At 32.7% G+C, this 24908-nt stretch overlaps 1 protein-coding gene and 1 non-coding gene across 11 annotated transcripts in view; one reads left to right on the forward strand and one right to left on the reverse strand.

Annotated features, from left to right (window-relative positions):
- Positions 1-660: 660 nt before the first annotated feature.
- Trnat-ugu (transfer RNA threonine (anticodon UGU)) lies at positions 661-733 on the reverse strand. The gene has a single exon. It is a non-coding gene; the product is annotated as a tRNA-Thr (tRNA).
- A 1563-nt stretch (positions 734-2296) lies between these two features.
- LOC132748468 (serine/threonine-protein kinase 26-like) overlaps positions 2297-24908 on the forward strand; it is a 49066-nt gene continuing 26454 nt past the window's right edge. For 7 of the 10 annotated variants that reach the window (XM_060738094.1, XM_060738109.1, XM_060738132.1 and 4 more), the window contains exons 1-5: positions 2297-2396; positions 12040-12279; positions 14829-14994; positions 21599-21756; positions 24142-24327. In XM_060738094.1, the coding sequence (XP_060594077.1) occupies positions 12052-12279; positions 14829-14994; positions 21599-21756; positions 24142-24327 (738 nt within the window). In that variant the 5' untranslated portion in view covers positions 2297-2396; positions 12040-12051. Of the gene's footprint in view, positions 2397-5709; positions 5933-12039; positions 12280-14828; positions 14995-21598; positions 21757-24141; positions 24328-24908 lie in introns of those variants that run through there. The other 3 variants (XM_060738159.1, XM_060738162.1, XM_060738101.1) reach the window with 2 other exon arrangements.

A 24908-nucleotide genomic window follows, 5' to 3' on the forward strand; every position in this document is an offset into this window, starting at 1 on the left:
TATTAAATTGAAAGTTGGAATACTTGTTTACCATCATGGTCCCAAACATGGGCAGGAAGAAGGTAATTCTGTTAAGGATTTTATTTGAATTATGGCCCTTTTTGACTTAGAAACTCAGTTAAAATTTTCATTCTTGTCCACTTGTTGACCTAACCATTTGAGATATTACTTTGGAAGTTGGAGTTCTTATGTGCCATCATGAGACCTATCTGTAAGCAAGAGAAGATAACTCTGTGAAAATGTTTCTTGATTTGTACTTAGAAATTCCTAGTTAAAGTCTTGTGTGCCCTTAACTGTCAAAGTTTTGTTTTATAGGCAAGCACTAAAAAAGTCGAGCGCGCTGTCCTTCTGACAGCTCTTGTTATTACACCATTACCTTTTATTTTTTGTATACTTTTATAGTTTCCAAATAAATTCTTATTGGCCAATTACCTGAACCATCTTTTTTCTTATGTTGCTTTTTTGGTGCAATATGTACAGATATAATGATTTAGTATTGTGTAGGGAAGTCAAGATACTACTTTGTTGACATTTTGATACTTTAATTAACAAGCATCTAACAATCTCTAGATAATCATAAAATCATTATTAAATATTATAAATACATGGTTGCCCTTTCTAACGGAATATGGAGACTCAAAGAAGAAAAATAAATTGAGCAGCCCCCAGTGAGGATCGAACTCACGACCCCTGGTTTACAAGACCAGTGCTCTAACCACTGAGCTATGGAGGCACACAATTTTCAGAGTAAAAATACAATTTAGTATCTTAATACACGGTGCACGGAAATATAGGTGAAAGGTTATTTACATACCTTTAACTTACTACGCGAAAACATAATTGACAACTTACTGATGAAAAGAAATCATCAGTTAATTGAACTTTTACCTCTTGATCTGTTTTCTTGAAGCATGCAATTTAATATTACATGATTAGATGGCAAAACATTAAAACATCTGGGTCTACTTTTTACGTCTGTATGATGATCCAAAACGAGGGCACACCCTTGAATCAAGATGGCGGATTGTGTGAAGTTTGACTCAAAATCCTGTAATATTGACAAAAACGTTGTGTTCCTCAGCAGATGAATTTAAAGTGAAATTGTCATGGTTTATAAGTAAAATTAGTGTTGCTTAAATACAAATTGTCAAAGTATAAACGTTACTACTTTGCTGTTTGTAGACGCAATTTTGGCAGTGCGACGAAAAACAACGTATTCGGTCATGTTTAATGTATTTTTATTGTAATATATGCAGCTTAACAGTAAAATAAATGTTATCAAAGGAAATACATATTTCATTAGATCGATTGTATTAATTTATAGAAATAATCAAACAATAAATTACTGTAATATCTAATGTTGTATATTTCGCAAAATATAATTATATAACAATAAGATCCATTTTCCTCTATTAATTTCACGACGTTAAAAACAATGAAAGCAGTTAATACGTTATTATTATTTGTGTAAAGTGAGCCGGTATAATTCCCGTGCCTAGTTGAAGTGCGAGTTAGGTAATTTTAGCAATTGACTCATATTTCGCCTTAACACAGTCTTGCAATGCATGACATGTAGAAATGGGATAAGATGCATTTTTAGAGTTTAATAATTGTTTTGTTTAAGTGTGATTCAAACTGACTGAACTTTAAAAGTGAAGTGTTAATCCAGTTGTGATACTAGATGAAGTGCATGAGTTATCATTCTTCCTAAATTTTGTCAAACTTGTGACATAATTATGTCAGTAGTAGTACTAGTACGTTAAATGATAAGTTTGCAGTTAGCATCTAATGTTTAGGTGGTACTAAAATGCAGTTTATAGTTAGTATTGCTGAAATGTAATGTATTAGTAATGGATGGGCTAGTATTAGTACTTTCCTAGTAATGCTCGACTGTTTTGGTTTTCTCACAAGGATTTTTAAAGCAGGACCTTTAGACTAGACTGAGTAGGACTACCAACTTAAACAGTTGTCCCAGCTAAAATAGATGGAGTCCTTCACATTAATAACAGTAGTTATACATTTGTTTGTAAACAGTTTAACATTTGTCAATAAACTATGTAAAAAATAGCTTCAGATCTGTGGTATGCCTTTAAATATTTGGACTATAAAAAAAGTAGTATGATTAAGTGTTTGAACCATTCAACATTTGAGAAAGTGGTTACTTTTATCAGGAGGTAACAGGTTTCACTCTGAATACCACTTTTAAAGTAATGTTACTTGTGTTAAATGATATTTTTAGCTTTAGGGGCATGCTATTTTGACTGTTGTGTTGTTTCGACTTTTCATTCTTAAAATCTATTTTTGTTTAACTGATTATACAGTCTAGGGTCTCTGATTCTGAAGTACAGTTCCGTGAGGTTAATCCAGTGAGACTTGAAAGTCTAAATCTTGGTTTGGTAAGTTTTGCTCCCGGAATGATCTCACCTTCCCTGCCGTGTTGAGCTTTCAAATAATTATATGCCTGTTTCAACTTTGTAAGTCTTCTATAATGATCTCTTAGTTCATGACATCATACGTACATTCTTAAGTCACTTTCCTTCCACTCAGTTCTGTTTCAAGACTTGTCATTATTACTCAGCAAAGTGATTCATACAAATCACACTGATTATCTCTCTTATATTCTGTTGTTGAAATCATGGTGATTGAAAAATGTATATAAATTAATCTAATAATGAATTGTAATTGAAGCATTATTTTTCCAAAAAAAGTTGTAAGTCTTAATTAATAACTAATTTTTTGATACAACTTCTAAACCTTTCATTGTTATGAAAAATATATATGGCTACAATGAATAATATGGTTATAATTTTAATACATGCTTTGCAAATACAAATTGTATTTAACTCGGAATTAAATACTTCATAATTGATTAAGAAATGCTTGTGATTGTGTTTGAATTTGGTTGAAAAAAGGATAACCATGCCTGTATTGTTTGTTCCCATTTTCTTTGACAGACTGAATGCATTAAGCAAAGCATGGATGTTTATTGATTGATAAATTGTCTGGACTTCTATATTTGCCTGTTTACTTGCTTGTTCACTGCTGCATCTCTTAAATATATGCAATAACAAGTTTTCCATCATTTACTTGTTAGGTATGCTCTTTTGCATTGCTGAACTGAGTGTTTTTATGTTTTTCATGTTATATTATTAAGACATTGTTATATTAATTTGTTAACTTTTTTTATCAAAAAGGTATTTTTTAGATATTATTTAGTCATTGTTGTATTAAATCAAATAGGTTTTGCTAAACATTATGAAAAAAATAAATATAAAATGATATTTGTAACAAATCTTTCTGAATCTACTTTTGAGTTTGTGTAAGCACTATTTTATGTATGCCAAAAACAGCAAAATCTCTGGTTACTGCAGTATTTACTGCCATTGCATTTGCTTTTACCAAAGAATGATAAATTATAGATTGAAAGTCATCCCAGGTGTGTTACTATACCAGGTTTGCCATGGCTGATGATGCTAGGGTTAGTGTAACTTTGGTTACTGCAGAATAAAATGCCAGAGCTCTACCATTTTTGAAACCTAAATGGCTACAATTGCTTCAAAAGTAACTGATTTCATTGTGAAAGTTGGTTCCTTACCATGCTACTATACATGTAGCGGTGTTCCCATTCACGCACAAATGTACGTGAATCACGTATAATTTACAAAAATCACGCATGAAATTACAACTAGGTGCATGCATGCACGTATAAAAATTGAAGTAAAACTGCCAAAAAATTATCCGCAAATTCGAAGCACAAATCAATAATCTACTCATAAATCTCTGAAATTGTTTACAAGACCATTATTTAATCCGATCAGTCATAACTGAGGTCATAACTCGGGTTTCCCAGCTGTGCTATTTTTAGCTCATGGACTGGTTTATAATGATTAACTACGCTTCGCGACGCTCTATATTTAAAAGCAGTAACAAGTCTACATCAGGCAATACAAATAAGCCGTCTGAAATATTAAATAATCGCAGGAAAAGTTATTAAAAATGGACGCAATTTAAATGAATGGTTCCATAAAAGCGATTCCAGCGAAAAATCGCTGACCCTTACTCAATCCTATAGCGCAAATCAAGAACCAGGCCCTAGTGAAAATAGTGATGAACCCCCCAAAAAGAAACATTGCAAACGATTTCAGAACTCCTGGTTGTCCGAATTTTCATGGCTTAGATTTGACAAAGACAACGGGGAAATGTTTCGTTTAACATGCGAGACATATGAAAAAAACACTAAAAAATGTCTGAAATTGGCGTTTACAATTGGGACTAGTAATTTCCATCGGTCAGCATAAGTTAGACACCAGAAATGCGACGATCACAATGTGTCATGCAACGCCAAAAAGCAACAATCTTACATGACTGCTGCTGTAAAAATAGTTCAGAAAAAGTATGAACCAATCTTAGAGGCACATATTCTGTGAAGTGTACCCCCAAAAATATGACCTAGGGGGTACATGTACCCTCAAATTTAAATTCTAGTGGGAACACTGATGTAGTAGTGATATATGTTTTTCATGTGAGAAAGCTATCCAGTTACTTTGAAGTCACAGTAACTTATTTCTGAATTTTCAAAACAACATTTATTCTAAAGGGCAATAACTCAGAGAAAAAGGGGAAAATCTGATGTCAAACCAAACACCAACAGCAGTTACTGAGAACACAACAAAACAGGCTAGCCACACATTGTTGTTTAAATTTTCAATTAAATTGCAATTTAAAAAGTAATGTACTGCACATAGCAAAGGCAATCTATTGAATTTGTGACAGCTTTCTGTACATTAAAACTATCAATAAGCTGTTTGAAGTCAGCTACCATCAAGCCAATGCTAACAAATGTGTAAAGTGGCATTTTAGGGTAAAAGACTTACAGAATAGAAGGAAAATAGGTTTTTGGGCTAGGGGAAACAGACTATGTATATATATTTAGCTGTAAAATTAATATAAGAGGAAGGAGGGGATCTCTAGAATGGTAATAGTTTTATCTTGTATTCCTACAATCATGTATCCTATTCTAAAGTGAATGTGAGCAGGAGATTTTGTTGGGTTTTTTTCTCCACCATTAAAGAGCCACGCTCACAATCTTTGTTGGCATTGTGAATATTCAGTGAGGTTTTGCTTGGTTCCATGAATTGAAACACTTTCTTAAATCTTTGATGAATAATTTTTCGCAGGGACGTCTTAGTTTTTCCTCTACGGCAGAGCACAATACACAAAAACGAACCAGAATGCATTTCTTTGTGACATTAATAATTTATTGTCAGTTTAACATAAAGTAAGGAAGTTCCTTTTACACAAGAGACATGATAAATGTAGAATTATTGTTGCCTTTTTGTAAAGGTTTTGCGTTTTTTTTGTGGCTTTGATTTAAAAGGCAGGTTTCATAGAATTTACGTTACAGTAATCTGTATTATATGCAACATGGTTCATATCCAGTGACATTCTGTACATATGCTTGTAGATAGTGTATATAAAAAGATATTTAGCATAATAATAATGATTGTAAATAAATACGCTCCAAAAAATACCTGATATTTAAACCAGCGTGTGGAGAAAATAAATGTATAAACTATTCAACTACGTTACAAATCTTTACATTGTAAATAATCGCGTTTCACTTGAGAGTGTAAATATTGGGAGGGTATAACTAGATTGGGTAGCCAGAATGAGTAATGTACTAAAGAATTATCTTTACATTGTTAGTTTTATACACGATCCACCCAGTCTACTTGTGTATTTTTTCCTTAAATCATACAAGGAAGTCATCTAGTGATAAAAAAAAATCTAGATATTTGATATGATAAGAAGTGTGGCAATGGTTGTATAGTTTCATTAGGTGTGGTGTTCCGTGTTAAATCATTTGCAGAGGAATTTGATATCCAAGTGGATTATTATTTGGATTGTTTTATTTTATATCTTTTGTTAAAAGGTAAAAAGTATATTATTATTTACGATAATTATTTATTTTCTTTGTTATATTTTCTGTGGTAGATATTTTGAAATAGAAAAAATAAAATATTTTTGGTGTAGTATTTATTATAAGCAGTATTCGGCTAGTATATAAATACTAAATAAGTTTTGAGTTATTTAGAATGGTTGGGCTTTGCTATACTAATTGCTTCACTTTGTTTATAGATGACATAAAGGGCCCCTTGGCAAGGCCTAGAGTTTAACACATCAGACTTGTAATCAAGGGTCGGTATTACATGGGTTTAAACCCTTCCAGGATCAAGTTATTGTTTTTGTGAGCAAGAAACTTGACACTCATTGCTCAGTACTGGTTCGTTCCAGGAATGGATTCGAGAGTGACTTTTGTGTTTTAAAGGTTTACTGTACATCTTCCTACACAAATAAACTAAAATATGAATTCTGTATGAACTAAATAAAAGGCCCCAAACTTTTGTTTGAATTTTTGATTAGAAAATTTTGGGTAATAAAGTTTTTCTGTAGAGGTTGTATCTTAACAATATCAAATGTTTTACCTAAAGTTTAAATTACACACAGTATCTTAAGGGCTGTAATTTTAAGTTTTTGTAAATTGTCTGTTGATCCAAAGTCTGTTAACCCTGAATATCTTAAACAGAATTGTCCATCTTTAATCTGGACAATTCTTGGTTTTCAGGATAAATTTTGAAATAAGTACTGACTGAACAGTGAATAGTGCAGACCATGATCAGACAGCATGGATGTGCCAGCTGATCTTGGTCTGGACTGGAAGGGTGGGTAGATTCAATTGCCAGGAAAATTCTTAATGTATCACTTTTCAATGGATTATTCCCCTTTGTGTGAAGTTAAAAGAGTTCTTGCATAACTTTTGTACAGAGAAATGAGAATATTGGAGTGAGTAACTTAACCTTTGATAGATTTTATAGTCGTTACTTCTGGAACAGCTGCAGTTTCTAAATTCTGAACAAATGTGAAGGTTATTTTATCTACCATCAATGGTTGTTATGTCTAGAATATAATAGCAGACAGTAACCACCCAAAGTGGTTTATTATTTATTTTACATTTATGCTTTTTAGATGTTATATGCTTGGATGGATTGTAGTCTTGTTAGGTTTGTAACACAAAAGAATTCAAAATTATTCAAAATAAGTCACTACTGAGACCCTTGGACTTGAAAATTAGCCGAATATATACCTGTAAAAGTAAACACGTAAACTTATAACTACCGGAATTGCTATCTATATGGTCATGGGCCTTGAGATATAAGGTCCATAAAATATGGTACTCAGAATGGAGGGAGATCAAATAATATCTGGGCATTATATGACCAATTCATTAATTTATAGGCAGTTTAAGGGTATTTTCTGAATTACGATGTAAAGACAGGTTTTCTTCTTTGCTTAATATTAATTACAATGGTATGTTATACAAAAGTTAGTGGAGATTTGAGAAAATTAAAATTCTGTTCTGTTCTAATAAAATGTTGCTAGCATGACAGTGATTTTCTAAACTTTGATAAAAGGCCTCTTCCAAATTGAAATTTTCTTAAAATCAAGCAGTTTTCCCAAAAATCTTAACTTAAATCTGCTTTTTACTTCCCAAATTAACAATTTGAACGATAATTTTCCCCCAAATCAAGAGGCTATGGTCTCTCTCAAATAAAGTGAGAGAAATCACTGACTGTGAAAGTACATGTCTATATGAGCCGTGTCATGATAAAACCAACATAATGGGTTTGCGACCAGCATAGATCCAGACCAGCCTGCGCATCCTCGCAGTCTGATCAGGATCCATGCTGTTCACTATCAGTTTCTTTACTTGTTATAGGGTCTGTAATCGAACAGCATGGATCCTGATCAGACTGCCCGGATGCGCAGGCTGGTCTGGATCCATGCTGGTCTCAATCGCATTATGTTGGTTTTGTCGTGACGCGGCTCATATATAGATTGCTGACAATGAAATTTAAAGAGAATTCAAGGGTCATAATATATTGTAACAAGTTCCTGGTTTTCAAGCATTCTTGAGATTTTGTATAATCATTAATAATAATGTAATATAAGCAACCTCTAAACTGTTTAATTTATGAAACTACTCTGTTTTAAGTGGTGTCACAAAATTTAATGTATATGGTATAATCATTATTAAAGAATGATATTAAACGAGGTGTAGATTTGAGAATTAGGTTGGTTTGATACATTTATGGTTCACATTTATTATGATTTATGTATAGATTAGTATTAAAAAGTCAGAAATAAATGGGTTTAAACTCTGAGTGCAATAAAGGTAAAGGTGTTTTAATCACATTTCTAAATATTAATTTTTTAGGCATTTACTTCTTATTAAGTTGCATCTACAAAAAAATGGACCGCAAACATTACCCTTCACTAGAGAGAGTTTAATTAACAAAAAATTGGGAGTACAGTTTTAAGTTCTGCTTGAGTAACAAAAAATTGTTCGAAATATTTTTATAAGTCTAAAATTGTGATCAACTTTACTTAAAATGAAGAAAGTAATGTTTACATTGGGCATATGAAACAAGGGGTAAAAACTGTGTTTAATTTTTGCATTTTTAGCTCGACTTTTCTATGAAAAGGGGAGCTATCCTACTCGCCCCGGCGTCGGCGTTGGCGTCACACCTTGGTTAAGTTTTTCGTACCACCCCACTTAATTTCAGAAGTATTACAAGTATGGCTTTGAAACTTACCATACTTGTTCACCATCATAACCTCCATCTACAGACAAGAGTACATAACTCTGTCAAGGTTTTTGACAGAATTATGGCCCTTTTTTGACTTAGAAAGTGTATTGAGCTTGGTTAAGTTTTTTGTACCACCTCACTTTATTTCAAAACCATTGGAGGTATTGCTTTGAAACTGACCATACTTGTTTACCATCACGACCTTCATCAACAGACAAGAGGACATAACTCTGTCAAGGTTTTTGACAGAATTATGCCCCTTTTTGACTTAGAAAATACATTGAATATGGGTAAAATCCACTTATTGCCTTAACCCTTTGAGATATTGCTTTGAAACTTTTAATGCTATTTCACATCATTACCCCCATCTGTACGCAAGAGAAGGTAACTCTGTCAAGGATTTGTTTTAAAAATTAAGGCCTTTTATCGACTTAGAATCTTGGTTAAGTTTTTAGTACCAGTCCACTTTTTGACTGAACTGTTTGAGATATTAATTTGAAAGTTGGAATACTTGTTTACAATCATGATTCCCAAACATGTCCAGGAGAAGGTAATTCTGTCAAAGATTTTATTTGAATTATGGCCCTTAACTGTCAATGTTTTGTATTATAGGCAAGCACTAAAAAACTTAAAAAATCTAAAAAAATTCATTCCTATCCACTTGTTCACTTTACCATAAATTATGTCATAATAAAATAATTCTTCACTAAATATCTTAATGCTCATGGCCATTGTTCACTTTAAAAATACAGAGATTCTTGTATTGCCTTTTACTGCAAAAACTTTTTTTATTGGCAAGCAATAAAAAAGTCGAGCGCGCTGTCTTACGGACAGCTCTTGTTCAAGTTGTCCTATATAGCTACTTGTTCAGTCAGGGAAACAGTTCAGAAGGAAATTTATAACTGGTATTAATAAAAAGAGAAGTACTTGAATGAAATATAATTGTTCAAGAAATCAATATTATAATGTTTAGAAAGCAATTAAAGCATTATTTTGTCATGCAAAGTGTTGAGGATATGAAGTGAGTGCATGATACTGGTGCATGTTCAGTTTTGTATTGTTACCATGATGTGATATATTTATTATAGCTGTTATCTCTAATGGGCCTTCCTGATCTCAGCTATCAAGTACTTTACAAATGCATTCTCATTTTATCTCAGTTCATCTGAAACTTTGAATGTTGCATATTTTCTACAGGTCTTTATATGACTTGACCCAGAATATGAAATTATGACTCTTCAACCCTCCAAACACACTGACTCACAGGGCTTTTTTTCTTTCCATAGCAAGGGCCTTTTTCAAGCCTCTTGCTATCTGAAGACTGAAAAATTAATAAAAATTATGCATTTTCCCCCAAAAAATTCAGTTAACATTGAGTTTTTTTATTCCCTTTTGCAAAAAAAAACCTTTAAAAATTCCATTCTTTTGTTTCCCCTCCAAATTCAGGGAAGGACCCTTTTCCTCTATCGGAGATAGAAAAGCCCTGACCCCCTGTCAGCCATTGTAAAAGAATGATGCGCCATCACCCTATATACTTGATTGATGCAAAACAATTAACAAAGAAAAAAAATACATGTATGTTCACATCTTAAATGATAGAATGGTCATAATATTACAAATAGATAAGTTTAAAGTGATTCATTTTATAGTAAGGTTGTCAGAGCTATAAATAAAAATTATTACAATTTTAACTTATTGAATTGCAGTTTTGAGAGATGACATTGGGCCAAGTTATTACACACATGGCCGATGCGGGTTATGATATGTCTATAAATAGAACTAGAAATAGGCTCTATTTTGATAAAGTGAAATATTTGTCATATCTTGAACAGTTGAGTGGTTTGGTTTTTACAGATAAACATGTCATTTACATATGATTTTAAAACAGTGGCCAATTGTTGAATAGTTCATAGTAAGTGAAACTTAGCTGTTAATTGTGGCCTTGTAACAACTGAAATGCAATAACCTTAAAAGAAAAGAGATATATAAGTTTTTTTTACTTATATCTTATCTGGATCGAAACTTCAAAAGTGAGATGATTCAAACAAAAGATTTTTGTCTATGAATGTAATTCTATCTGTTTGGTCATTATGGAAGTTTCAAAGGTTGCAGCATATTATGTACATAGTTAGTTTGAAAGTTACAAATAGTGCATAATTTCAAATGCTGCAGTTTATATATACACAAATAGTTTGCCCAGTTTTGAATTTGGAACAGTCCATTTAAAGTTTAAGGGATTTAAATATTAAAATACAAAAATTTTAGCTACCAACAATAAAGAGCCTGGTCTGACTGCACAGGTTGTGTAATGCTGGCCTGGGTTTATAAAAAAAGTAAGCAGCCACTATAGTATAGGGCCTTGGGTCAGAGACTCAGACTGCAGGGACATGACTGCAGGGACAGTCACAATGCCTAGCTGGCCTGGCTCTCTATACAGTCACAGCAGAGTCAAAGCACTTTCAGTTATAGCAATTTGTACTTTATTTTGTTCCTGTATGAAGTTGCTGGTACTTGAATTGATTGTGTCACTGTGGTACACAGTATCCTATTAATTCTCATTGTTCTCAATGGGACAATTTAATTGTTCATTTTCAAAGAAAAAAAATCAATTGATCAATATAATAATATAAAATCCAAGAATTAAAGTTTAGGTGAATTATTGCTGACGAAATCCTGATTGAAATTTCAAAATGTTTCTCAGAACGCAGAAACTTAAACAGTCATATAGGAGATGACTCCCAAATATATTTGTTTATTTTATGAACAGAAATGACAAATTCTTTCCTGAAGCATGAAAAGATAAATATTACATCTTTGTAGTGAATCTTTTGAAGTCGGATATAATGTTAATATAGGACATTTCAAACTTTTGATGTTGATGGTGTTCTATATACTAGCATGAAATATCGTATCAATGATAAGTGGATGGTATTTGTTTGTTCTTGGTGAATATATGAAAAATATATCACTTTGAAGTGTAAGTTATATTTTTACTGTTATGATATATTACTGTTATTACAAAATTGTATACAAATTCGTTACAGACTTTTAAGTGATATGGTGCTTTTAGTGTAATGATTTTAATTAGATATCAAAAGTGAATAAACAAAATATCCAAGTCAAATTTATAATTTTAACTTTTATGCGAATTGGGCAAGAGTGGGGAAAATTAAGGCGCAGAGGGAAAATAAAGGGGAAAATGAAGAAATGGATAGAATGATGTTGACTGGAAAGAAAATGGATTGATTGCAGTAATTTTAATATATTTAGTGAGTGATATGGCATATATTTCACTTGTGATATCTCACTGATAGAATACAGAATAAGAATTAACATAAATTAATAATGATAATATAATGAAAATTACATAAATTTTGTTCGTCTTTTGTAGAGGGCTTCCAAGATGGCTGTTGATCCAGAAATTCGCTTTACAAAACTAGAAAAAATTGGTAAAGGATCTTTCGGTGAAGTGTTTAAAGGAATAGACAATGAAACACAAGAAGTTGTAGCAATAAAAATAATAGACTTAGAAGAGGCAGAGGATGAGATTGAGGATATTCAGCAGGAAATAATGGTTCTCTCACAGTGTGATAGTCCATATGTCACAAAGTATTATGGTTCATACCTAAAGGTAAGTGTCCGCATGAAATTTACTCTTGTCGTGTAAGTTGTGGCATGGCCAAGTGCTTAACATTGTCGGACTAGTAATCTTAAGGATTGATAATTATGAGGGTTCAAATCCATGTCAGGGCAAGCTTTTGTTTCCTTGGGCAAGAAACTTTCATTGCTCAGTACTGGTTGGTTACAGGAATGGATTTGAGAGTATGTCCATAAGCTTATAGCTTTGTACACGATCAAATTAAAAATAAAGCATTTTCAAATTAGATTCCCTTTGAAAATTGTTCATAGGAATGGTACAGATTCCGAGAAAAGATGGCTTTTGTTTGTTTGATTAGAGAATGAAATAAGTGTAGTTAAAAGACCTGTGTAGTTGTGTCAGAAAAATATGTCCTTCAGAGATCGCTTGAAAAAATAAATGACATAAAACGCTTCTACTGACTTCTTTCACAAAAGAAATTATTATTTCTTCCAATTTCTTTGATATGAGGTATTTAATGTGCAAATGCCAATGTCCTAAATATGGCTAATGCCATTGTCCTAATTGTGAGTAATGTCATTGTCATTAGTGTGGGTTATGCCATTATTCTAAATGTGAATAATGCCAATGTTCTAAATGTGGCTAATGCCATTATCCTAAATGTGAATAACGCTAAGTTTGGGTAATGCCAATATCCTAATATATATGCGACTGTGCCAATGATAAAAATTTTGTCACTGCCAATGCCATTATCTTTCAAAGAACTGCAAAGTATCAATTCTGACAATGTCCATAAACTGTCTTATCATTATGCCAAGTAACCGAAATCAGACTACAGCCAATTTTTAATGCTACTAACTTTCAAAATGTAGCTACTGCCAATTATCTAAATCTGGTTTAATTGCCAATTACTTAAATCTGGTTTAATTACCAATTATATAAATCTTTCTAGAGCCAAGTCAACAGTCAAATTCCAAGATCTTGGCCACATTAAATTTTCTATATGATCTTGCGACACTGCCAATTTCCTAGATTTCACTGTTTAAAACGTTTGGTTTAACTTGTTAAACTTTTGAGGTTAAACTTTCATTAATGTTAATACAGGTGTACCACCCTGATTTATCATATTTTTGTCATCAAATTTGTAATGTATCATCACATAGGGATGATGTTATTAAAATGCCTTGAGTGTTATGTCACTGACCTTGTTCTAGTTACCTACACTTTTGTTAAAATACCGGGACATTATGTATAATCATGACCGAGCAGAAATTGAATGTTGTCATTACTTGACCTCATCATTATAACCTTTTATGTGTATAAGTACTCTTTAAAAGGTTGTTGATTTAAAAAAAATATGACCTGTCTTTGGGAGTGGGGAGGGAGAGAGGGATTGGGGGAAGAGATGAAATGAAATTAAAAGTAGTATCTTTGCATTATATTTATATATGCAGCCTAAAGTAAAATATTGTTTGCTGCTTTTGACCAATCCACCCTTAGTATTTATGAAATGACTTGTATGACCCATAAATATATATGGCATTTTGTAATAAGGACAGTAAAATCTCTTAGCATTTCCAACATAACGCGAGAGAGAGAGAAGCGATTTGATTGGGTAATATAAGCTGTTTTAATTTCATTTAGAAAGAAAACAGTTTAATGTGTCAGTCAGATTTCTATTGAAATAATTTCATGACTGTTCTCTATTTATAGCACTATCACTATTCATAATGTTTCATATCGTTGTTATTTACTTCCGACTTAAAAAATGAAAATGAGGAAATCGTCTGATGCTGAATTAAGTATCTATTCATTGATCCATGTAACTTAGGGAAATAAAGAAATATTTTCCCTCTTTAAATAAAAAATCCTTGAACCATTCCTTTTATTGGTAATAAAATGTTTTGCATATTATGTTAAGAAATTTCACATGAATTGGTTTAATTAAGAGTAATCATAATGATTGCTATTGGTAGAGATTATACATTTAACATAATTATTTACTTCATATTTAACTCTTGCCACAACAGTGATTTTCAGCTTATATAAATAACAGAGGCCTATGCTTCCCAACAGAAATTACTTTAGAATCATGCAATTTTCCCAAAAATCTGAACTTACATCCCAAACTAGTAAATTTTAGTGATAATCCTCCACAAAATCAAGAGTCAAAGGCCTCTTCCTAACAAATGAAAGGAAATTCCAAAGTATGTAATGACAGAACTAGCAAGGTTGATTGACTGTTGCAGGGCTTTTTGGGGAAGCAGCTCAGCCCTTAATTTTGGGGGAAAATTACATGGTATATTTGCAAAAGGGGAAAACTGCATGATTTTAAAGAAATTTTCTTTGGGGAAACAGCCCTATACCAGCCCCTGTTATAGAGGGAAAAAAGCCCTGTGTTGGGATGCAAAAAGTTTTATATATTTTGATATTGAAAACTTTTCGACTTTGAATGGACTGATTTAAGTTATCAGAATAATTCAAATGATAATGATAATCCATTAACAAGGGTTATAATTTTGTTTTACAGGGTTTGAATCTGTGGATTATCCATTAACAAGGGTTATAATTTTGTTTTACAGGGTTCGAATCTGTGGATTCTGATGGAGTATCTGGGCGGCGGGTCAGGATTAGATTTAATGAAGGCGGGACCATTCTCGGAAAACGATATAGCCATTATTTTACGTGAAATTATCAAAGGCTTAGATTATTTGCACTCAGAGCGGAAACTTCATAGAGACATTAAAGGTGTGATATAGCGTAATAATAATAATGATGATATATATACATGTCATATTTTAAGCTCAGTTGTGTTCTATGATTGTTTTGTGAGTGGAGGCAAATTGTCACCTTAGTGCAGTATTGGGTTAAGTCCTGCTAAAGTTAATTAGAGTTAACCAGTTATTGCACTAAGGTTATGAAATACATTTCTTGATATGAGCAATACAATATTAATGTTTGTTAGAGGTGATGATTTGTGTCTTTCGCAAAGGTTTTAAAATCTTGAGAGTTCAAGTGTGACCCAGTGCTGTTGACAGCCTCATTTTACCATTTTGATAAAAGAATCTCCTATTTGGGTTATTCTGCATTATTTAAATGATAATTCTGGAAAATAGAATGAATTTTCTAAATTTTTGCACAAAAGTTATTGGTTTAGACGTACATGAAATGGTCTATGTACACAAATTTTTCATAAAAAACATTTCTAGTCCCATCCTATCAGAAAACCTCATTTGAGGTCTTTAAAGGCACATTACCCTCTAATTGCTTTGAACATCCTGATTGGTCATGAAACTAATTCTTTGCTTTAAGATATGACATGTATATTAATTATTGTGAAGAAATCTAGAAATATGTGCGTAAGTGTTGGAAGTTAATTGAATTATTTGTGATAAAAAAAATGGATTTATCAAGGTAAGTATAAGGTATTGTTGGGGGAACTTAAAGGGTAAGTATAGACTTGTATAATTTAAAGTAATACAGTTTTACACAGTGAAATTGTTTGTTACAGTAAGTGAGCCGTGCCATGACAAAACCAGCAAAGTGGGTTTGCGACCAGCATGGATCCAGACCAGCCTGCGCCTGCGCGCAGACTGATCAGGATCCATGCTGTTCGCTATCAGTTTCTCTACTTGTAATAGGGTTTGTAATCGAACAGCATGGATCCTGATCAGATTGCGCAGATGCTCAGGCTGGTCTGGATCCATGCTGGTCACAAACACACTATGTTGATTTTGTCATAGCGCGGCTCAAGTGTATTAAATGAACCAAATTTAGGATCCTCCACGGCCAGGTGCTTAAGGGTGCCATCTTCTATTCATATGCCCTTTGACACTGTGGTTTCAAATCCTGCCAGACACTTTAATAATTATTCGAGCTAACAGAAGTTGTTCCTGGAAGAATTTGTGCCCATCCATGCTTCAGAATCCCTATGACACCTACAAAGTGATGAATAGTTTAAAGTGAATTGGTCTACAATTGGCACATTTTCCATAAGTATTTCAAATATTGATGAAAGCAGCAGAAATGTATCATTTTGGATAGTCTTAGAAAAAATTTACTTAAAGAAAAAGTTATAATTGATTCAGTAGGAATATATATACAAAAGATTAAGTTATAAGTGATTTTGTAGGAACATAATTATATAATATATGACTAATAATAATATTTTGTTCTAGAACATTTTGTTATCTACTATCAGGGCTCCAGATAATTTTTTAGGGCAATGAGTATTTACTCATTGATTTTTTTGTGAATGAGTAAAACTTGAAATCTGAAATTTGACAGGAGTATTTTTACTCCTTAAAATGTATGTAAAAGAGTAAAAGATTTATTATGCTTCCATGTTTATTGAACATGTATTATTATACGTGTAATACAAAATATGTCAAAGTCATTTCTTTTGCTTTTTGGACTCTCTTGGTTTATAATCTTGCATTTCCAAACGGCATACGTTTTATCTGAACCTGAAGCATGTTTCTGTTGCTCATACCTGGAGCGCTATTATTTCATTAATTATAACCGTCACAATTACTTTTGGGTCGATTTTTTTTTCGGCTGAAAATACGAGTCAATCGTTTTAACTTTTGACAGCGACATTGTACTGGTTAATTCCACCACCTTACTATACATACGCTAACAACCGATGATAGTCGGAACTACAGGAAGTTACCATTAGACGTTGCAAAGCATTCATACGAAGTTAATTCCACCACCTTACTATACATACGCTAACAACCGATGATAGTCGGAACTACAGGAAGTTACCGTTAGACGTTGCAAAGCATTCATACGAAGTTAATTCCACCACCATACTATACATACGCTAACAACCGATGATGGTCGGAACTACAGGAAGTTACCGGTAGACGCTTGCAAAGCGTTCAGACGAAATTGAAAATGAAATAATCACCGAGTTTACTTTCGGTTACGTTTACGCGAAAGAAATGTTGCTCAATGCGTAACCTGAATTTTGTGTGCGTTTTCATACGCTTAAATTTTGTTTTGAATGCGTAAACGGGTTATTTCCATGCGTAATTTACGCGTATACGCATCTTATCTGGAGCCCTGTACTATGTAAATAATTATAATATCATGTAAAATTAAATCCTGATTCACACTTTGCCAACCACATCCTATATAATTTTTTCTTGGTTTGTTGTTATAATTATCTCGTACTGAGTATAAGTTTGTTAAAGTTTATTTGTACATATTTACAAAATTAAATTGGTGCGGCCAAATAAACTTTAACCAGCTTTGTCACGTTTGTGTTTAAAATTATTCTTATAAAAACAGTCCATTTATGAGACTGATTCATAGTTTGCAGATTTACCACAAGAAAATGTGTTACGATTCATTTGAAATACTGCAATCCTATTGGACAAAAAATAATTTCAAACACTAAATACTATTAAAGTAATAAATTTTTGTATTACAAGCCTGCCATTATACAGTGTCTATTCTAGGAATTCAAAAATAAGGGTGATTTTCCCCCCTATATTTCAAAAAAGGGGTGGGGGGGGGATTTTCAAAATCAAGGGGTGCCAATATAAACTGCCAATGCTAAATCGTCTGCATTAAGTTTACACCGAGGCGTTCAACCTATTAAATAATTAAAACGAAAATATTTATTTAAGGCAGCAGAAGTTGTCACCCCTTAATTTATAAATGAAAACAAATTATTATAGAACTGTCGCGAAATTAATGTAAACAAAACAACCAAATTTAATGCGGGATGGAAGTTTTACGATTTTATTAACTTTTTTTATAGATGTGCGATTTTCACGCACATGATTTTGAATTGAGCGCGATCTGTGAAATACTAGCGTGAATCGGGCAATCGCGCTTCTTAGAATAGACACTGATTATAGAAATATTCACTTTAAAAGCCAACCAAATAAGATAAAGAAATGATTGAAAAATAAGGAGACATGCAGTTAGCTAGAAAGTTTTTTTTGAACCAAAGTATAATGACCTCAATAAACTCTATAACAGTAGTAAACATTTGAGCCGCGTCACAACAAAACCAACATAGTGCGTTTGCGACAAGCATGGATCCAGATAAGCCTGCGCATCCGTGCAGTCTGATCAGGATCCATGCTGTTCACTATCAGTTTCTCTACGTGTAATAAAGTTTGTAAGCAAACAGCATGGATCCTGATCAGACTGCGTGGATGCGCAGGCTGGTCTGGGTCCATGCGGGTCGCAAAAGCACTATGTTGGTTGTGACGCGGCTAAATTATATATATATACTTTGTACTTCATAGAAAAGTTTGCAAGGTTAGGTGTAATTGATTTCAATTTCATGATATTACAGAATTGTTTCCCGCCTTAAAAGTAAATAATTCAATACTCGTTTTTCCAATAGTCGGGACATTATTAAAAAAAAAAAAAATTTGCTGTTGCACTTCCTAGTTTCTATTACTTTTGCTTAGAGAAAGATTTTTCAGCGGATTTTTTTTTTTTTTTTTTTTTATGAAATGAATGTTTTATTTGTAATTTTTGTCGTAATGATATGTTTAAACATTGTAAGAGTGCCGGTTAAAGAACTTATACCTGTGGTTTTGAAATTGACACCTTATTGAAAAATCCTATTCATACCTTCAAATTTTGTCATATATACAACAGTTAATATTATTTTCAATATTGTAGATATCATTATATTGTTTAACTTTGACACAATTGTGTATAAACGTGATATGGATGAGGAGTGAAATGTTTTAAGTCTAAAAAAATAAGATTCATGTTCTGTTCTGTTCTGAATGTACCATGGTAATGTTGACTAAGTTACTGTATGACCTTCACCATAACAGTGTCTTTGTGACTTGAATGAAATCTAAAATAAAATAAGAGAAAACAAATCCAAAGAATTGTTAGAGGGTAAAAAAAAAGGAAAAAAGAAAACAGAGTAGGGGGATTCTGAGTGGGTAGATTTTATATTGATTGCCTCAGTGGAATGAAAACTAATTTTGAGGTGAATAGTATGATAACCACATTGTATGTAAAAAGCTATGATTAGAGAGTTCTATGTCACCAATCAAAGATCTTAACTTACCAGGCATTCATTTAGGATGGTAAGGGGTAATAATAATGACTATAATAATGAAATGTCTACATAATAAGGTTTACCACGTATTTTAAGGTTTACATGGTAAACCTATGTGCAGAAGTGTAAAAAAGCCATGTAATAAAAACAATATTACGCTATTTTAAAACCACTTTGATATGACGTCATTTGCGCTATGATACCCATACAAAAACAGTGTTAAAGCGCGCTTATGTAAGCGTTGCACTATAAGCACGTCAACTGAAAATGACTCTTTTGTTCCGCCTCCGTGGTCGAGGGGTTAGAGTCGATGACTTCTAATTCAGTTACCTCACTGGCGTGGGTTCGATCCCCGGGAGAAGCTTTGGTAGTTTAGCGCGGAGAAGGTAGTCTTGTACTGGTGTAACTCTCCAGGAACGATGGTTAGGAAACTACCCGCCTATATGACTGAAATACTGTTGGGAAAAGGCATAAAATGAAGCAAACAAACAAACAAATGACTCTTTTTCACTGAAAAAATAGATATGTGATAAATAGAATATTGTATTTGTGTAGATGCAATACTAAATTTATTGAGCTTGTTGACTAAAATAAGCGTAAAATCTACACTCATTCCATATCCTCTATCATAAAATTATATTGATAAAAAATTTTTGTGTTTTAATTAATTTACAAAACAAGATAACGATTTACTAAAATAGGTGACAATATTGTAATCTCAATAATTTCACATTGAGTAATTTTTTGTTATGCTTTTATTGCGTTAAATTTGCACACGATTGTAGGTCAAACAAGTTCAAATATATATATCTTTTTTTGAAATTCCGATGCAGCAAAAACTGTTGTGATCTCCGTTTATCTAATGCAAATTTATATCCCCTGCAAAGAATTAAATTTTTTTTTTTTCGTTGATGCATTGAATGTGAATTATGAAATATTGATGTTTAAAAAGTTCTCAACTTCCTTTTTCAAAATATGAATAGATAATAATATAGGTTCGTCACATTCCAAAATAGCGACATTGTATGATTAGGTTAGAGAAATATTATGTAAGAGGCATGACATCAGGATAATACAATAAAGGGAGGTAATAAAAGATTTGACTTGCCTTTATTATAAATGTGGATTTCTTTTTAAGCCTGTTTTCAGACTTTCTGTGAACAGTGATTTTCCCTGTCTATATAACAGAGGCCTATAAAAGGTCTCTTCCCAATTGAAATTTTCTTTAAAATCATGCAGTTTTTTCAAAAATCTAACCTTACCCTAGATTTTTTACTTCCAAAATTAGCAATTTTAACTATAACTATTTCCTAAATCTAGAGGGTTAGGCCTTTTCCCAATTAAGTGAGAAAATCCACTGACATCATCAAACTTTTACAATATTGACAAACAAATAATATTTTTGCTGATAAGCAAATAACATGACTGGAGAGCAGACTGATTGCCCAGGGTCTTTTGTTACATTTACCATTTATAACGACTTAATGAGTGAAAGTTAATTCTTTCATGTGCAAAGCTATAAAGTTAGCTTGTTTTACTTCAGGGTTTGCTTTTGTACAATTAGCACTACAGTAGACGGTAGTAGTTTGCTGCATCCAACTACATGTACTTTGTTTCCCGAGTCTGCCGAACAATTAATGCTATACTGTTACACTGTATTAAGCAACTTTATGCATGACCCATCTAGCCGCAGTAAAAAAAGCCACTGCCATTTGTAAGGTCCAAAATAGGTGAGGTACTGTTTTTAAGTGTCTTTGGCATAGGAGGTACTGTTGTACTGGGAACATAGATACATTGTAGGAACATAGAACACAATCTGCAGCTAAGATATGACCTTGATGTTATATAATGTTATGTTTTACTTTTAGCATCTGAGATGTTCTCTCCCCACTGCACCTTTCCCCCACATGCGGGTTTGAGACCAACAAATCCTGACAAGTGAACAATCCAACCTGTGCAGATCCATTAATTTGATCAATCAGATAAATTTAAGTTGTACATACCTCTGTGGACAAATCGTAATGCATTTTAGTTAGCACAGTTTTGGAAATTGATTCATCCTGTACAGGCCATGTTTTCAAGTGTCAATAAAATTGGATAACTTTAAATTAGTTGCTCTTTTTCTTTGAGAAAAGAACTGAGCTGTATTGTGTTAAAGTTTCAAGTATCTAGCTTTAAAATTGTGAAATATTTAAGAAAAAATGTTTAAATAATGCCCGTTGATGGTAAAAAAAAATCAGTGGTATTGATAATACATACACAAAAGAATATTTAAGAAAGATGAAATAATATTGGTATATATTTCAGCTGCCAATGTGTTACTATCAGAGCAGGGAGATGTTAAACTTGCTGACTTTGGAGTGGCGGGCCAGCTCACTAATACGATGAATAAAAGGAACACATTTGTAGGAACACCATTCTGGATGGCACCAGAAGTTATTAAACAGTCAGCATACGACACAAAGGTATAATAATTTAACTTTTACCAAGCTAAATATCTTAAATGTACTTGTCCATCCTTCAATCTAGGCAAAACCATTTATCATTTTTAGGGGTTATTTAAAAATATTTCCCCCTTGCATAACTATTTTCCAAAAGCGGCACTGTTCCAGACAGCAAATTTCCCAATTTGAGTAATTTACTCCAATTTATAATAAATACACATGCCTACGTACCAAAGGTGTGATACCTTAATAAACTTATTTGAAATGTCCAACTTACATATATTCAAATGCATTTAGAAATTTATGTGATTTATAAATTACAATGCATAAAACCCACACAGAAGGTTACCTGGTGAGAATTTAATTAATTTAATTTGTACATACAACTCACAAGTCATTAAACCTTGTTTATTTATAACCAATAGGACAGCATCCTCTACCTCAACTTTGTTATAACTTACATATGAGCCGTGTCACGACAAAACCAACATAATGAGTGGATCCAGATCAGCCTGCGCATCCACACAGTCTAATCAGAATCCATGCTGTTCGCTTACCAACTCTTTTACAAGTAGAGAAACTGATAGCGAACAGAATGGATCCTGATCAGACTGCGCGGATGCACAGGCTGGTCTGGATCCATGCTGGTTGCAAACCCATTATGTTGGTTTTGTCGTGACACGGCTCATATATCGTTGTGTGAAATCAGGCAGAAAAAAGTATGGTATTTTATTACATATATTGACAATTGTTAGATATCGTAATATGTTCGCATTAGTGAATTTCCTTTGAAGTTTGGTTTAAGAGCATAATACAGCATTTAATAAAAAATTTATTACTTTTCAAAAAGGTATTAATGATGGGGGAAAAAACAAACTTGGTTTTAAGTTATGTCTGTTTGTATACAAGCATGAATGTTTGTAATATTTCGTCACCTTAGTGCAATAACTGATTAACTCCTATTAAATTTAGAAAAAACTTATTCCGTTATTGCACTAAGATGAGGATTTGCAATATTAACATATTTGAGGTTTGGAAGGATTTTCCATTTTAAGGTTTTGTTTAAACTGTTTTCCGTTTATGTTTTTGTTTATACTGTTTGGCGTTTTATGTTTTGTTTATATTGTTTTGCACTAGATGCCGATTAAAGATTAAGTGACAGTACATTATAAACTTCCTTCTTAAATGAAAGTTAATTTTAAAGTTCAAATAAAGAAAATCAGTTTTTTGAAGTTTTTAATTTTGCCTTTACTTAGAGTGGTAATTAGAATTGAGTATAAAGTAATGTTTTAAAGCTCGGAATAACCAAGAAAAAAGCAAAACAAAAAAAAACCTGTATTATTCTGAATGTACAGAGAAACGATTATAATTCAAAGATATAAGATTATTTTAAATGTTAGTTATAGATAGATAAAACAAAGTTGTATATGAATTGTTTCTTAGTGTGTGTGTGTGTGTTGGGGGGGGCTTCAATGGATTAGTGATTTAGGTTGATGACTTCATATGTCCCTAACCATCATCTTGACTTTTAAAATCCTTTAGCATTGGGCACATTTTTCGTGAGGAAGCTACTCAGAATGTCATTGATTCTAGTTTGAATAGAGTAAAACAGAATCCCTAAAGAAATTCCAACACAACAAAATTGAAAATGTTGCAGGCTAGGTGTGATTGAGCCTGTTCATGGACGGTACTGGAAAGTGCAAGTTACCGTCCAAGCCCCATAGCACCGGCTTAGCAGAATTCAACATTAAACACGAAAATGGTGAAATTTTGAATTTAGAGACATCCGCATATGTGTTCATACGGCGGTTATCATGGAACCTAAAGGCCTGAAATAATGCTTGAAGAGGCACCTGAGTCTTCGTAGTAAAGCAAGAATGAAGAATGTGAGCATTGTTGGTGTTGAATTAAAACTCAACCAACTTTTTCTTTTGAGCAGGTCTTATTAATTGAATGTCACTTTTGCAAGACATGATCAGGGAAAATATAAATTTCAGGCTGATATATAGAGGATATTAAATGAGTGTAAGTTCAATACTGAATTTATTGCACGAGTTGAATAAACTTATATTATGCGAGCCTCTGGCGAGCATAATATTATTTTATTCAACGAGTGCAATAAATTCAGTCATGAACTTACACGAATTTAATATTCTATTTATCACATACCAAAAAATAAGACCGTTTAAAGTGAAATAAGAGTCATTTTTCTTTGACGCGCCTATAGTATAACGCTATTATTTAGCGCGTCTTTACTCTTTGTTTGTATAACGCTAATGACGTCACGTCATAATATATGCACGGCCGTGCAATACCATATTTACGGAGTCGCAAAATCGGCACGGGTGTGTGATAAATGGAATTTTATTAATTTCAGGCTGATATATGGAGTTTCATTAATTTCAGGCTGATATATGGAGTTTAGGTATAACAGCGATAGAATTAGCCAAAGGTGAACCTCCAAATTCCGATTTACATCCGATGCGGGTCCTTTTTCTCATTCCAAAGAACAATCCACCACAGTTGATAGGAAACTATAGTAGACTGTTCAAAGAATTTGTAGAATTGTGTTTAAATAAAGATCCAAATAACGTAAGTATATGTGTTTCTATTTCATGTTCTGGCTTATTTGATTATAAGTTATTGAAGAGAGTTTTGTTTTATATGATTGAGTACAAATTGGAAAGTTGCCATATGACCTATACTTTATGTATGTGACGTAAAAGCAACCATAAAAAAAGTTAGATTGATTTACATTGAATATTAAGGAATGAAAACTTGGATGTTTGTGTCAGTGTGACTTTTAACCAAAAACATCAATGATCTGTACACGACGGCATTATCTGGACAGATAAATGATTTATGAAATTATTAAAACCACTCCATATATGTACAATACTCATTGTTACATCCACTTAACAATTAGAATTATAAAATAAAATGACTTCAAAGGAACTCTGTGGCCCACTAGCTGAGTGGAACAGTCAGTGATTTGTAATTACGTGGGTCTTATTGCTGCAGATTTGGGTCCTACTAGGTACTTTTGGATTCTGTGCATTGCATGCAAGGAAGCTATACAGTGTGCTTATAAAACAATGGTCGTTCTGCTCAGGTGCCCACGTGTGCCTAAAATAATGCAATAAAGCTGTAGAAGTTAAATCTGGCTATCACAA

This window comes from Ruditapes philippinarum, unplaced genomic scaffold (assembly GCF_026571515.1).
Source record: "Ruditapes philippinarum isolate M1 unplaced genomic scaffold, ASM2657151v2 ctg1938_1_1_1_1, whole genome shotgun sequence".
Taxonomy (NCBI): Eukaryota; Metazoa; Mollusca; class Bivalvia; order Venerida; family Veneridae; genus Ruditapes; species Ruditapes philippinarum.